This window comes from Podarcis erhardii (genome assembly GCF_964252035.2).
Source record: "Podarcis erhardii genome assembly, chromosome: 7".
Classification (NCBI taxonomy): domain Eukaryota; kingdom Metazoa; phylum Chordata; class Lepidosauria; order Squamata; family Lacertidae; genus Podarcis; species Podarcis erhardii.
Window position 1 is genome coordinate 66,915,332 of NC_138511.1, and position 13,512 is coordinate 66,928,843.

The 13,512-nt window shown below is 44.9% G+C and overlaps 1 protein-coding gene across 2 annotated transcripts in view; it reads left to right on the forward strand.

Moving 5' to 3' along the window:
- The window catches only part of RPS6KA1 (ribosomal protein S6 kinase A1), an 84,130-nt gene that overhangs the window by 7,190 nt on the left and 63,428 nt on the right, over positions 1–13,512 (forward strand). For both annotated transcript variants that reach the window (XM_081868890.1, XM_081868891.1), the window contains exon 2: positions 11,577–11,621. In XM_081868890.1, the coding sequence (XP_081725016.1) occupies positions 11,578–11,621 (44 nt within the window). In that variant the 5' untranslated portion in view covers position 11,577. The remainder of the gene's footprint in view (positions 1–11,576; positions 11,622–13,512) is intronic.

The window sequence follows — 13,512 nt, forward strand, 5'->3', positions numbered from 1 at the left end:
ACAACATTCAAACATGGAATCCCCACTACCTTCAGCTCCAGGTGGTATAATCTCACTTTGATTTTGCTGACCCTATAAACTGGCCATAGAACAGATCTCACATTATCTGTTCCTCTTTGTGCAAGCATTGTTCAGAGTGTAGCTGAGAGCAGCAACTCCCATGATTGGGTTCCACCAAGAATTCCCCCAATTCCAGCTTCACGAATTACAGTTCAGTGTAACTCATGCTGTGAAGTGTTATGGGAAATGTTCTAGGGCAGTCCATAATAGCAGTGAGCTCTTCCTTTTGACATGTGGGCATGGAGGCAGATTTATTAGCTTACAAAAAATGTAGACATCTCTGTGCAGCGGGAGGAGGACTGCGTCTTGGTGGCACCTTGGTGTGGGGAGCAGGAACATTATTAGGTCATTTTTTTAAAAAAGGGCATGAACCCATAGGTGGGGAAATGCATAAAACATGCAAGTGCTAATTTATATGCATGGATGCAGGCTGAGCCTTTAAATGTCACAGAAGGCAAGCCAAGTAATTTCATGTCCAAATCACCCCAGGTATGCTTTTAATTTTTGCCCCACCTCGTATCAGTTCATCTTCGGTTCATTTTCTCCCAATTTCTCTGCAAATCCTACTCCAAATCAGTTCAACCCTCCTTCAGTTACTCCTATTCATTTTCCTCCAATCTCTGGATAACATCCTAAATTGATCTTTCCCCCCAAATTAATATCCAACCCAGTAATCAAGTTCAACACTGGTTCAGTTTCCCCCTAAAGTGTATTACCTGCTTGATAATGCTTGGAGTGCTCAGATAAAGATTTGGGGCACACATTTCCCAGGCTCACAGCTAACAACGCCCAAGGGGGTAACCACCTTGCCACGCAAGGCTGGAAAATGTAGGTCTTTGCCTATCTAAACTCTTGGGAAGCTATTTGCTTTTCCAGCTTGGTGACCCTTTCAACTCTTCATTCTTGTCTCTGTTTCAGAACATCACTCCGCAGTTGTTTAATTGCCTCCCCTAGTGTTATGTCAGGCTTTGTGTTCAGCTTGTCCCTCGTTCCCTGCGTGCTATCCATGCTATCTGGAAAAGGCCAGAGCATCAAGTAACAAGTTGTGGCAGGGGGACGGGGAGGGGGAATGGTCACAGAAAGAATCCTCTTATTGTTTCTGTCAAATCGGGCAGAGTGCTGTCAGGAAACATGGAAACTGCTCTGGGCCATCCTTGGGATAGTCTTCTGGATAGCTCAGCCCCCCCCCCCGAGAGCTACAATTCCCAGAGTTCTCTGGGAAAGAGGGACTGACTGTTAGAGCACTTTGGGAATGGTAGCTCTGTGAAGGGAATAGGGGTCCCCTATCAACCCTCAGCATCCATAACAGTCCCAGGATTCTTTGGGGGAAGGCATAACTGTTCAAAGTGGCAGGATAGTGGGTCTACTTAGGCCCCATCTGTGCTATACAATTCCAACAGCCGGGCCTGATACAGAGAGTAGCAATCTATGATGGCTATTGAGTTGGGTGGGGTGGTTGCTTTCTTCTTCCAGTGCAAAGGGTTTGTTTTAACTCTAGTTATCAGGAATCTCACTCCAGTAACCAGGAGAAAGGTTAGTGACAGCCTCTGTGACATTCAAGGCTTTTGTCATGCTTGGGATTTATTCATTAATCCTGCTGGACAGGCAGCCGTGCATTTTTTCCTGACTGAGGTCTCAGTTCTGCAAGCACCGCAGCTTGGCTGCCTTCTGAGTAGGGCTGCTTAATGGGGCTTGAATTTAATGCAGAGTGATAGTTGGGGTTTTTTTGTTCATTTGTTACAAACAACTTGGAATTTAAGTTGTTTGAATCCTCCTGCTTTTTAGTCATAGGGATCCAGAATTTCTATCAGTGCCAAAAGCAAGCAGGAGATAATAGGTTTTCTCTTTTCTCTTGATAAGTTGACACCAAACAAAAGTCGAGGAGCTTGGTAAAAAATGGAGGGGGGGATAATGATGGGAGTACTTCTCCCTGGCTCCATCTTTATTGCTGCCTTCAAGAAAATATAATAAGTGAAATTTCTTCACAACTGCTGTGTAGCTGAATGCACATCCCTTTGCCCAACACTCAGTATTTCAAGAAAACAAAGCACTTTGGCTTTCATCATCCCTTGCCTTGTGTCACCGCCACTTCCATAATGCCATTTTCACACACACTAAGAAGCATTGTTGATCTTGGTACATATGTATTTTACATTCTCTGTCTTGTTTCATACTGTTTTAATAATCTTGGCTTCCCCCACTGCACCCCACCCTGAAGAATTCTGGGCATTGTTTGTGGGTATTAAAAATCTTTCATCAGAAGTCCATAGTAGCTCCTACTTTTTTTTTTTTAGAATTACAATTCCGTGGGGAGACGGAATGAATTTCATTCCCCACCCACCCACTGTGCATTTCATGGTTTGAAGTGACATTTCACAAATGGTTTTCACTAGGTTTTTATTTATTTATTTTATTTTATTTTTTATACAAGAAGCAACAATCAACACTCAACCATCCCCCACACCCACCTCCAGAAGCAATATTTAAATAATATTTAAATTTTAAATAAATATTAAATAATATTTATGAAAGATATTTGCATGTTGCCTCATAACACAACAGTTTTGGGGCAGTATACAAGAAATAAAGTTTTGGTGATGGTTCCCCCCACCAGCTGCAGATATACTGTACCTTCTGTCTGAACTCTCTTTAAAAAAAAAATCCCCTGCAAACCATTTAAGGAAAAAAGGGATCGTGCCCTGTGCGTGCCAGAAATACTGAGCCATATCGCCAAGTCAGAGGGAATCTGAATATAAGTTGTTCCCTCTGGCTCTCTGTATGCGGTATGTTGTGTGATCAGGATTACCGGAGTTAACTTGGTTTGTGTGGGCAGGACTGATAGATGGATAATCTGCTTTAAGAGTGGGTGTTAGTGACCTTCTGATCCCTTACAGCCATAAAATCCTAGGATTGGCCCAGGCGGGGAGCTGTTCACTTGCCCTGGGACTTGCAGTGATTTTTTCCTACAAACTCTTTGCTTTGATGCAAGAAGATACAGTATGTAGGAATTGGTCTAAACCTCCCCCCCCCGGGGGGGGGGCACAATCCATAATGTGAAACTGCCAAAAAGCAGAGCTTGGACAGGAATGCTATTTTTCAGCAAATAGTTGTGCATGAAGCAGCCATGCCTGTAAGGCCAGAAATGTTACTATTTATGATGTTAAGATGTTTTTTGGGGGGTTGGGGACCAGATTTCCCTAAATGTGTTATAACAATGAACAAATCAATGCCAGGAGTATTAAGGGAAGCTGGCAGGTGCTGAATCTAGCAGTGTCAAAAAGACAGGCCAAACCAGTTTTCTGTGCTCAGAAAGTGACCTGAAAGAAGATGGGCCATTAGCAAGAAACAAAGAGAGCAGAGTACTGGACCATTAAGAACAGTCTGGGGATGCAAATACTGCTGCCCAGCAGAGAGGTGGAGCCCTCCCCCACCCCTTTGAGTAGCAGAGGCACAGGCCAATGGTAGGAGACAAAGACCAGGTAAGGGTTTTAGCTGGGGGCGGGGGAGCTCCTTAGAGTCAGTTAGGGAGAAGGAGGGGCAGAACTCCATGCGATTTGGGGATGATAGGCTGAAACTAAGAAACCCAGCGAATGGCTTTTTGCTGTCCTTTGAATCAAATGCTGTCCTTAAGGGGGAAGCCAGACCCTCATAGGATGTGAGTGCTTTGCAATCCCTCCATCTAGGTGTAGGTTGTATATACAGTGGTACCTTGGTTTACAACCATAGTCCGTTCCGGAGGTCCATTTGTAAACCAAAACAGGTTGTAACCCAAGGCGTGCTTTCACCAATGGGGCCTCCCAAATTTTTTTGTTCATAATAAAAAAGGGGGTTGTAATCCAAAAAAAGGTTGCAAACCGGGACATGCACTTTCGGGTTTGACATGTTTGTAATCCAAAACGTATGCAAACCAAGGTACCACTGTATGTGCAAATAAAAGCACATAAGGACACTACGAGTCTCTATTGTGTTTCACTGTCCCCGAAGGGAACATGGATCCTGGTAAGCACACCTGCAACCCCTGAGCTCTTGGACTGCTTGTGGAAATTGGGGTGGCACGTAAGACTGGTGTTAGAAGTGGGATCTGTGTTTCCTGCAGCGGAAGCTGAGAACTAGGTGTGCCTGAACCAAAATGGAGGGAGGAGTAGTAGTGACACCCCTTGAGCAACTGGGCCAAATCCAGCAGCAAATCAAGCAACAGATAAAGCAGTGGAACCAGTGGTTCGGTGAAATGAAACAACTTCAAGCAGAGTATGTGAGAAGTCTCTGGAGAGGAAAGTGTGACTCCCTGGGAGGCAGGAGCCCTGCTTGGTGAGATGCTACAAGGTGTCAGGAGTGACCCAGGAGCTCAGCTGCAAGGCACTCAAAAGGAAGGGGTAGCTAGAGAGATCCAGAGCATAGGTGGGCAGGGGGAGGGCTTAAACTGAGAAGAGATGCAGTCTGTAGCTGAAGGTGTGGGGGAAGGCATGTTGGCAGGAGACGAGAGGCTGCTGATTGATTTTTCTACCCCCTGGGTTGCCTGCTGTAGGAGAAGGTGCAAAAGGAGACAGGCAGGCAGGCAATTTGAACTACTTCAAATTGATTTCTCCACCCCTGGGGTGCCTGTTGTGGAAAAAGGGGGTGCAAGAGGAACAGTGGCTGCAGAGATGCCAGAAAAAAGAGAGCAGACGGTTCCTGCTGAATTGGTGAACTTACCCTGTTTCTGAGGGTGATCAGATAGTGGACTGCTCTCCTGCATATGCCTTTCTCCACTGCAGATTTATTAAACTGGAAAGCCACCACCCCTGGAAGGTTGTCAAGAGAGGAATGTGGCCCTCGGGCTGAAAAAAAAGTTTTCCCATAGCTGGGGCACAGGAAACCGCAGATCACTGCCTGACCCCAGAGTGACAGAAGATGCCCTTGCCATCCATCCCTAATTCATTAAACAAATCTTTGTTCCTGCACTTATAACTTCTGCATGGCAGGGAGAAATCCAATGGGTACAGCATTCCTGATCCATGCTGGATAAGGCATTACCTGCTGAATTTCTGCTAAATATGCTGCTGAGAGAGGCAGGGGAGCTCTGCCCACCCCACCAAAGGTAGCAACCCTGGACCAGAATGTCAGTTATGTAAATTGCTCTGGGATCCTTGCCATGAAGGTCTTAACAAGGTTTTCTTAAACCTTTGGGTGTCAGTGAGTCACAAGGCAGGGGTGTTATCACAGTTGCGCTGGGGGGGGGAGTGTTATACAGTATTTGCAATTCCCAGGCTATTCAGGTATTAATGATTCCGTTTTAGAGACTAGTTACGTGTTTGTGCATTTGTTTTGTGTCCATCTCAAGAGTTGGATCTCTTGATTCAGCTTGCAGGGTGGGGCTGTTGGGAGTTGTAGTCCAAAGCATCTGGAGGGTGCCAGCTTAGTGAAGGTCGCTTTAGCATTTAGTAGCCTGACTACTGTGGTCCATGAGTTAGGCACCTTGAGGCTGGATTACTGTAATGCTGCCCTTGGGTCTGGTTTGGAAGCTCCAGCTAGTAGAGAATGTGGTGGCCAGATTGCTAATGGGGGCATCTAGCTGGCTGCAGTGGCTGCCCATCTAACTATTGAGCCAGGTTCAAGGTTGAGCTGCACTGTGTGATTCTTCTGGTCATCAGTTTTGGCCTGCTGTCCAGATGCTTAATATTTCAGACCATGCATAATCAATCTGTGGATTCATTACCACAAGTTGTAGCAATGCTCATGAGTTTCATCTCAGTTTGACACAAATGCAGTCAGTGAAGTACTAGATCAATGGCAGGGAACCTCAGGCCCAAGGCCTCCAGGCCTGTCTGTTCAGCCCCTGGAACTCTCCCTAGGCCACACCCCTCACTGACCTTGTTTCTCTTCCTCTTTGAGTGTTTTTGCCTGGCTTGGATGTTGTCCTGAAACTCTGACAAAGCCTTTTGCTTGTCTGGGTGTAGGATGAAGGGAGCTGTGTATAAAAGCTACCCTACTTTACAAAGGTAAAATTCATAATTGTTGCTCCACCATCCGTTACTTCTTGGCCCCCTCACCACCGGCATGTGGTCTCCTGAAAGGTGCCCAGAAAAGAATGTGGTCTTTGGGCTGTAAAATGTTCCCCACATATGGGCTGGAAGAATCTTCATCTTCTGACCTGACAAGGCAGCTCTTCTGTGTTTTGGGAGACATAAAAGAATTGTCTCCACTAGTGAAAGGGTTCTTCTTCCCTTGGGGTTCTTCAAAGGACTGTGCTAGTACTAGTAAATTATGATTAATGCTACAAGTTGCACTGAAGTTTGGGTCTTGCTATTGGTGACAGCAGCAGTGGCAAACTGTAGTGTGGCAAGCCAAATGAGCTTTGGTACAGCTGTGCTTTTCTAAGCCATTCAAAGGGGTGTACCTTTGCAGGGCTAATTTTCTGTAAGGAAACAGTACATAGTTGAGGGATTTATTGAACCTTATTTATTTCCTAGTGTCTCATTGTATGGTTAATTTGAATGCTTCAACCTTCCCAAGGCTCGTGTGTTTTTTGTGTGTTTTTTTAAACCTATTGATAACAATGACTGGGAAGCAATGGGGAGAAAAGGAATCAAATGAGTTTGCCCTCAAATCTGCTAAACAGCCTTCAAACCATGCTGACACTTTATTATGCTAATATAACAGCAGTGTAGCTGATGTAAAATTACACAACCAACCCCAGGTGATTTCAAGCTGGAATGAGTTTGCTTTTCATGAAATACACAACCCTCACACTTGAAAAAATAAATAAAAATTAATTAAAACTTCTCAATTCTCCAATATTAAGTGGCTTATTTGGACACATTATTACTACTAAGTGGATTCCCTCACTTAGGCAGTGTTGCATTTTGACCCACATTCAGGGGGTCTTAAGGCAAAGCTCTCTATGTTAATTGGGAGCCTGTTTTCTCTCTCCCCCCCCCCCTTCCGAGAAACACATGTGATGTTTAAAACAGCAACAACTGACCCTGCTGCACACCTGTAAATAGGGCCCAGCCCTGAACATTTTGGTGCCCAAAGTGGGAAATCCAAATTCCCCACCTCTGCATGAACACGCTCTAATTAGCAGAGGACACAATCCACTGGAAATTCTTATTTGTGTGCTTCATTTTAAATGAACATAAAATGAGTTTTCTGGTAATTTTTAAAGACCAAACAGGTTTATTGCCGCATAACTCCACTGGAGTGCCGCATAACTCCACCTTTGCCTCTAGCATAGGAAGCCACCTTATACAGAGGCAGACCATTGGACCAGCTAGCTCAGTACTGTCTATATACTGTTAGCAGCTCTCCAGGATCTCAGGTCCAGGGACATTTCCAGCCCTATCTGGAAATGCCGAGGATTGAACCAGGGACCTTCTGCATGCCAGGCAGATTCTATACTACTGAGCTGCGGCCCTCTTTTAATAGCAACTGGTGGAAAAGGAGAGATAATTTTGTGACTACAATAAATCTGCTCTTTAAGGTATTGGGAGTAGGAACAGAAAGCAATGGGGTTGACAGAAATTTAGGGATGTGGGTGGCGCTGCGGTCTACACCACTCAGCCTCTTGGGCTTGTTGATCAGAAGGTCGGCAGTTCAAATCCGCGCAATGGAGTGAGCTCCCATTGCTCTGTCCCAACTTCTGCCAACCTAGCAGTTCGAAAGCACACCAGCACGAGTAGATAAATAGGTACTACTGTGTCGGGAAGGTAAACGGCATTTCTGTGCGCTATGGTTTCTGTCACAGTGTTCCGTTGGTTGCGCCAGAAGCGGTTTAGTCATGCTGGCCACATGACCCGGAAAACTGTCTGTGGACAAACGCCAGCTCCCTTGGTCTGAAAGCGAGATGAGCGCCGCACCCCATAGTTGCCTTTGACTGGACTTAACTGTCCAGGGGTCCTTTACCTATTGATGCAATGCTTTTTGGACCCTACTAGTCCTTCTTGAAGAAAAGGAATTAATTCTTCAGGGAGCTTCTGAGAATCAAACATTAACATCTGCTGCCTCTTTTCATTGGATGTGTCTACAGTACACCATTGATTTTTGTTCCTACTACCAATTCTGTTTTGGAGTTCCCATTTGTGTTGCATTTCTTCTTAGGTGTCACAAAATTTGTGTGTGTATATGTGCATGTTTGCTGTAACAGACTAACACACCTACCCCATAAATTGAATGTTCAGGATCTCTTGTGCACAGTGAGACTCACATAGAAAAGGCCAAAGACTTGGGCCACATGAACACCATATATATTTTAAAGCACATAGCTTTCCCCCCTAAAAATTCCTGGGAACTGTACTTTACCTCTCACAGAGCTACCATACATATCTCAACACAAATTGCAGTTCCTGGGATTCTTTAGGGGAAGCCATGTGCTTTAAATCATGCTGTTGGTAGGGTCTTGTGCTCTGTCCTACAATGGACTATCCTTGATCATCATGCATTTACAGCAGTTCCCGCCTGGCAGAATCCTGGGACCTGTAGTTTGTTAAGGGTGCTAAGCATTATAGCTTTGAGGGATAAACTTCAGTTCCCAAGGTTCTTTGTTGGAGGAGAAAGTGTTTTAAATGTATAGTGTGTACGCAGCTTTAATGGGCCTAAATTACAGTAAATTAGATTTTTGTTGTTGTTGTTGCTGAATTGGGTGGATGGGCTCTTTCCATCACTGGGGGTGTTCAAGCATAGGCCAGCCAGGCCATCTGTTGGTGATGTTCTAGCTCTGGATTTACTCCATTGGGGCACAGGTTGGACTAGATTACCTAAAAGAACTCCCTCCAAGTCAACTTCCTGGAAGAAGTTGGGATAAAGGGTTATCACTTAGCCTCCTGCAGATCATCCCATGGTTGGGGTCTCCTCTAGCTATCAGACTCCCATTTCTCCTTTTTCCCAGTGGTCTGAGGCTTGACCAGTGCTCCATGGCTGATGCCACGGCTATTCTTAATGGCAACAGCAGCAGCAGTCTGGTTTCATATTTCCTGTGTTGAATCCCTAGGGGATCCCCTTTGCTTGGCTTTAGAACTTTCTTTGGCTTCCATGGTCCAGTTCAGCAGATTGCTTTCTGTCTGCATGGAGGATTATGCGGAATTAAAGAGCTTTAACCAGCAGTTGTCCCCAGATAAACATCTTCTCCAAATTCAGCAGCCTCAGGTGGGAAGTTATGTAACCCACCTGGGCTTGGTTGGGTAACTGAGTTTGTTTTATTGGTGGGAGGGATACCTTTTTGGGGGGGTGACAGTTGGTAATCTCTGGTATGGTTTGTGGGGTGAATCTTCCCTGGCAAAACCGCTTTCTTACATTGCAGGTGAAATAAAGCGTAGTCAGTGGTTAAGAGACTAAGCTGTAGACTTGGCAAGTCTGCAATTTGAATCTCGCCTCATATTGTGAGCTTGGGTCACACCCAAACCATACATTTGAATACATATCACTTTAACGAAGTTGGAGAATCCTAGGAACTGTAGTTTGTTAAGGGTGCTGGGAATCGTAGGTCTAGTGAGGTCAGCACCCTTAACACACCACAGCCCATGACTGTTAAATGATATAATAGTGCTCTAACTGTATGGTGTGGGTGTGGCCATTGTTACCAGTTCTGCTCCTGGATTGGATTGGGGGGGGGGTGCTTCTAGGGAGGACAAGACAGCCAGAGTCACCACTGAAAATCAGTGAGAATTCTTCTACGCAGCAAGAAGCAACATAGATAGAACTACCATATTTTTCCATGTATAAGGTGCCCCATGTATTTTGGGGGTCTAAATTTAAAGAAAATGAGGGGAGATGGCCCAAAGTTGTTGAGCTTTTTTTAAGGGGGAATTGCATGTGTGCCATCACTCCAGCAGGGTCATTGCTGGGGTTTGGCAAAGGGGGCAGCCACTCACCCCCCCCCGGCACTGAGGGCGGGAAGCTCCCTATAGCGTGGGCCGCTTCCCCTCCATGCCACTGTGGGAAACACTCCTTAGAGCGCGCGCCTCCCACAGCGGCTTGGGGGGGAGTTGCACGCCCGCCAACCATCTGGCTGGCAGGCGCAGCTTCCCCTCCACGCCACTATCCATGTATAGGACTACCCCAGTTTTTTTACATGATTTTTGAGTCAAAAAACCTTGTCTAATACACTGAAAAATATGGTATATATTTGAATTGTAACTTCAAGAATTTATACCCAAGTTGCCTTTCCACTTCCAGATTTGGTTAAGGTGTTTGTTCATGTAAATTAGAAGTGCAGGTGTATGTTGTTTGGGATTTTTGGAGTAGAAAATGATGCAACTGATAAATATATTTGTTTCCTTAATGAGTTGCTGTTGGAATCAAGGCTTTATAAGTGTTGAAATAAAATGGGGTAAGAGCTTTGCAATAAGTCTCTGGTTAAAACCCAGGATATGAGAAGCCACTGCCCACTTTGGCAGTATCAGTTCTCCTTGGTTGACTTTGTTCTTGCCTGGCGCCGGGGAGGAAGGGAAGTGTTGATAAAAGGGGCTTCCGGCAGCTGCCTTGGCTACCTATGGCACACCTACCCAGATTACTTTCTGCTGAGTCATCCTCAAGATGTTGAACTACGTTTAACTCTTTCTTCTCAGCAGCAAGGAAAGGATTTGCTTAGTGCACTGAAAAGAGTATCATAACACACCCATGGGAGTGGGTGGCGCTGTGGTCTAAACCACTCCGCCTCTTGAGCTTGCTGATCAGAAGGTTGGCGGTTCGAATCTGCGTGACAGGGTGAGCTCCCGTTGCTCTGTCCCAGCTTCTGCCAACCTAGCAGTTGGAAAGCATACCAGTGTGAGTAGAGAAATAGGTACTGCTGTGGCAGGAAGGTAAACGGTGTTTCCGTGCACTTGTCATGGTTCCGCTATGCCAGTAGCTGTTTAGTCCTGCTGGCCACATGACCCGGAAGCTGTCTGTGGACAAACACTGGCTCCCTCGGCCTGAAAGCAAGATGAGTGCCGCACCCCATAGTCACTTTTGACTGGACTTAACCGTAACTTTAGCTTTACCTTTCCATAACACACCACTGTTGTACAATATCACTTTGGGTTAAAACTTGTTCTTCACATTTGTGTATTTTGTTGCATGGTCCTGGTCTCTTGGGAATAGCTGCATTGTTAAAAGTACCGCATGATACTCATTCCACATTTGTAAGAAATCAATGTTTTAGCGTGACAGCACACACGCTTTGGAACTCCTTGCTTATTGACATCAGGCAAGACACCTTCCCTGTACTCCTTTTGGTGCCTGCTGAAAACGTTTTTGTTTAGGCATGCCTATCCAGGCATGTAGAATGTCGGCATGTGTTTTAATCCAGTTTTTAGCTTATTGTCAAACCTAGTTATTTTTTGAACATTTTAAATAATTGTTTTTAACTATTCATTTACTTATAATGTTACTGCTTTAATCATTTTGTAAACTGCTTTGAAGAAAGATGCTAAGGCTTGTAGTAGGCCTGGAGTCTGTTAAGATCATCAAGCGGTGTTTACATCATTGCTGTTTTTGTTCAACAAGGGATGGTTGCTGCTGGACACATTACTAATGGGAAGTTTGGCTTTTTTGCTTTGCAGAATGGACAAGCTGCTCCAGAAGGAAAAAAGGGAGCTCTGCCGAAGGTAAAACCACACACATGAATCTTTTTGTGCTTTTATTACACAATGCTGGTTTGGATGTTTCACTGTGGCATCGCTTCCAGACTCTTCCTCTATGTGACTTTGGTGTCTGGTGTGTTTTTTTCCACAACTGAGAGTGAAATTAGTGATAGATTAGTCTGTGGCTGGGTTGGGAAGGGGAGGGGGAGCAATCCTTCATTTATTTAACAAAATTTCTATACCACTTGATTGTAACAAAATCTTCAAGCTGTTTACGAGGGAGATTAAAATCAATCAAAACCGTTAAAAGCAAATAACTAAAACATGTTTAAAAACAATTGGAATCAGCAGTAAATGAAAAAGAGATTAAAACACATAAACATCCCCGTATGTTACATATCAATAATAAACTCATTCTCTGAGTACTAGTCCTTTATATTGGCTGCCACAGTTCTAATTCTCCTTTGGAAGCCAGTGGTTCTGTAGCTGCTTAGTGTCAGGTTTTTGTGTGTGTGCTTGATAGTCTGAATAAATGAATGCAAACTCAGTTTGTTGTATCCTTGGCTTATTCGGCTTCCATGATTTAGATGTTCAGATTACTGACAGCCTGGATAGCTCAGTTGGTTAGAGCATGATGCTGATAATGGCAAGGTTGCAAGTTTGATCCCTGTTTGGGACAGCTGCATATTTCTGCATTGCAGGGGTTCGGACTAGATGATCCTTGGGGCCCTTCCAATTCTTGAATCAGAAGGGGGTTTCAGAAAGGGAGATGAGGCTGGAGGAAATGGTGGCTAGCATTTTGGATTTGCTGAGAATGTGGGTCCCGACACTGACTGTGCGCATTAATAACAGCTGCCTGACTTCTGTGTAAAAGTATTCCCCAACCCCACTCGTTTAAATTATTGTTTGGTTGACTAGGGATTATTTTCTTTAAGGGTGAGATTCCTATCTCTTTTGAGTCACTGAAACTCCGTTTTCTAACTTTATTCCTGAAATCGTAGATTAGTGGGCGTCACAAGATTCCGCCTGACTTGTACAGAGGGCACTTTGTCCTACAGCACCAGCCTCAGAGAGGATTTGTATAGCATGGTAGCCAATGTGATACCCTCCAGAACGCCCAACAGCTCCAGCCAGCATGACCAATGATTAGAGATGGGGAAATTCTACTCCAACAACACTGAAGGTTGTAGGCTGGCCTCCCCCACTTGGAAAAAGTGCAAATTTACAAATTTCACCATCACTCAACCTAGGTATCTTCAACCTTGTCAAACCCAGCACCCACTTTTAACCCAAATATGCATTTGGGGACCCATTTCTCAGTCTATTACCATATATTTGCATGGTGGTAATGCTCTGGTTGTGACCCACCTTGGATCAAGCCGTAACCTCGTAGTGGGTCCGGACTCAACAGCTGAAGACCAGTGACTGAACTGACCTCTTTTCCTAAGTTGTAAGTGACTTGAAAATAGAGGGAGCATAGGCAGCCCCTTTTGCTATATCTGAGAGAAGGGTCTTTTAATTTCTTTCCCCTAAGACTAGGACAGAGGTGGTGTATCTTTTTTTGCCACTTGAGGCAAAATGGGAAGTGCAGCCTTGCTCTGCTAACCATCAGCACTTCTGGTGAGACCTGGCGCCAGCATCGGCACCAGTTTTGGGAGAGATCATGGTGATTTTCAGTGAGCTCTCGCAAGAAATCAGCGTAATCTTGCCTGAAACCAGCGCTGATGCCAGCACTGCTTCTCCACCAGCAGCAGAAGCAGTGCCATAGGTGGGTTGCCCACAAGGGCACTGCCCACTTCAAAAAACCTTGAACTACACCTGAAAGTAATTCCCATAACAGCCTGGTGAAATGAATGTGAAATAAGTTCATTTTGGGATAGAACTTTGAACAAATTCTAGTTCAATCTCTTGCATG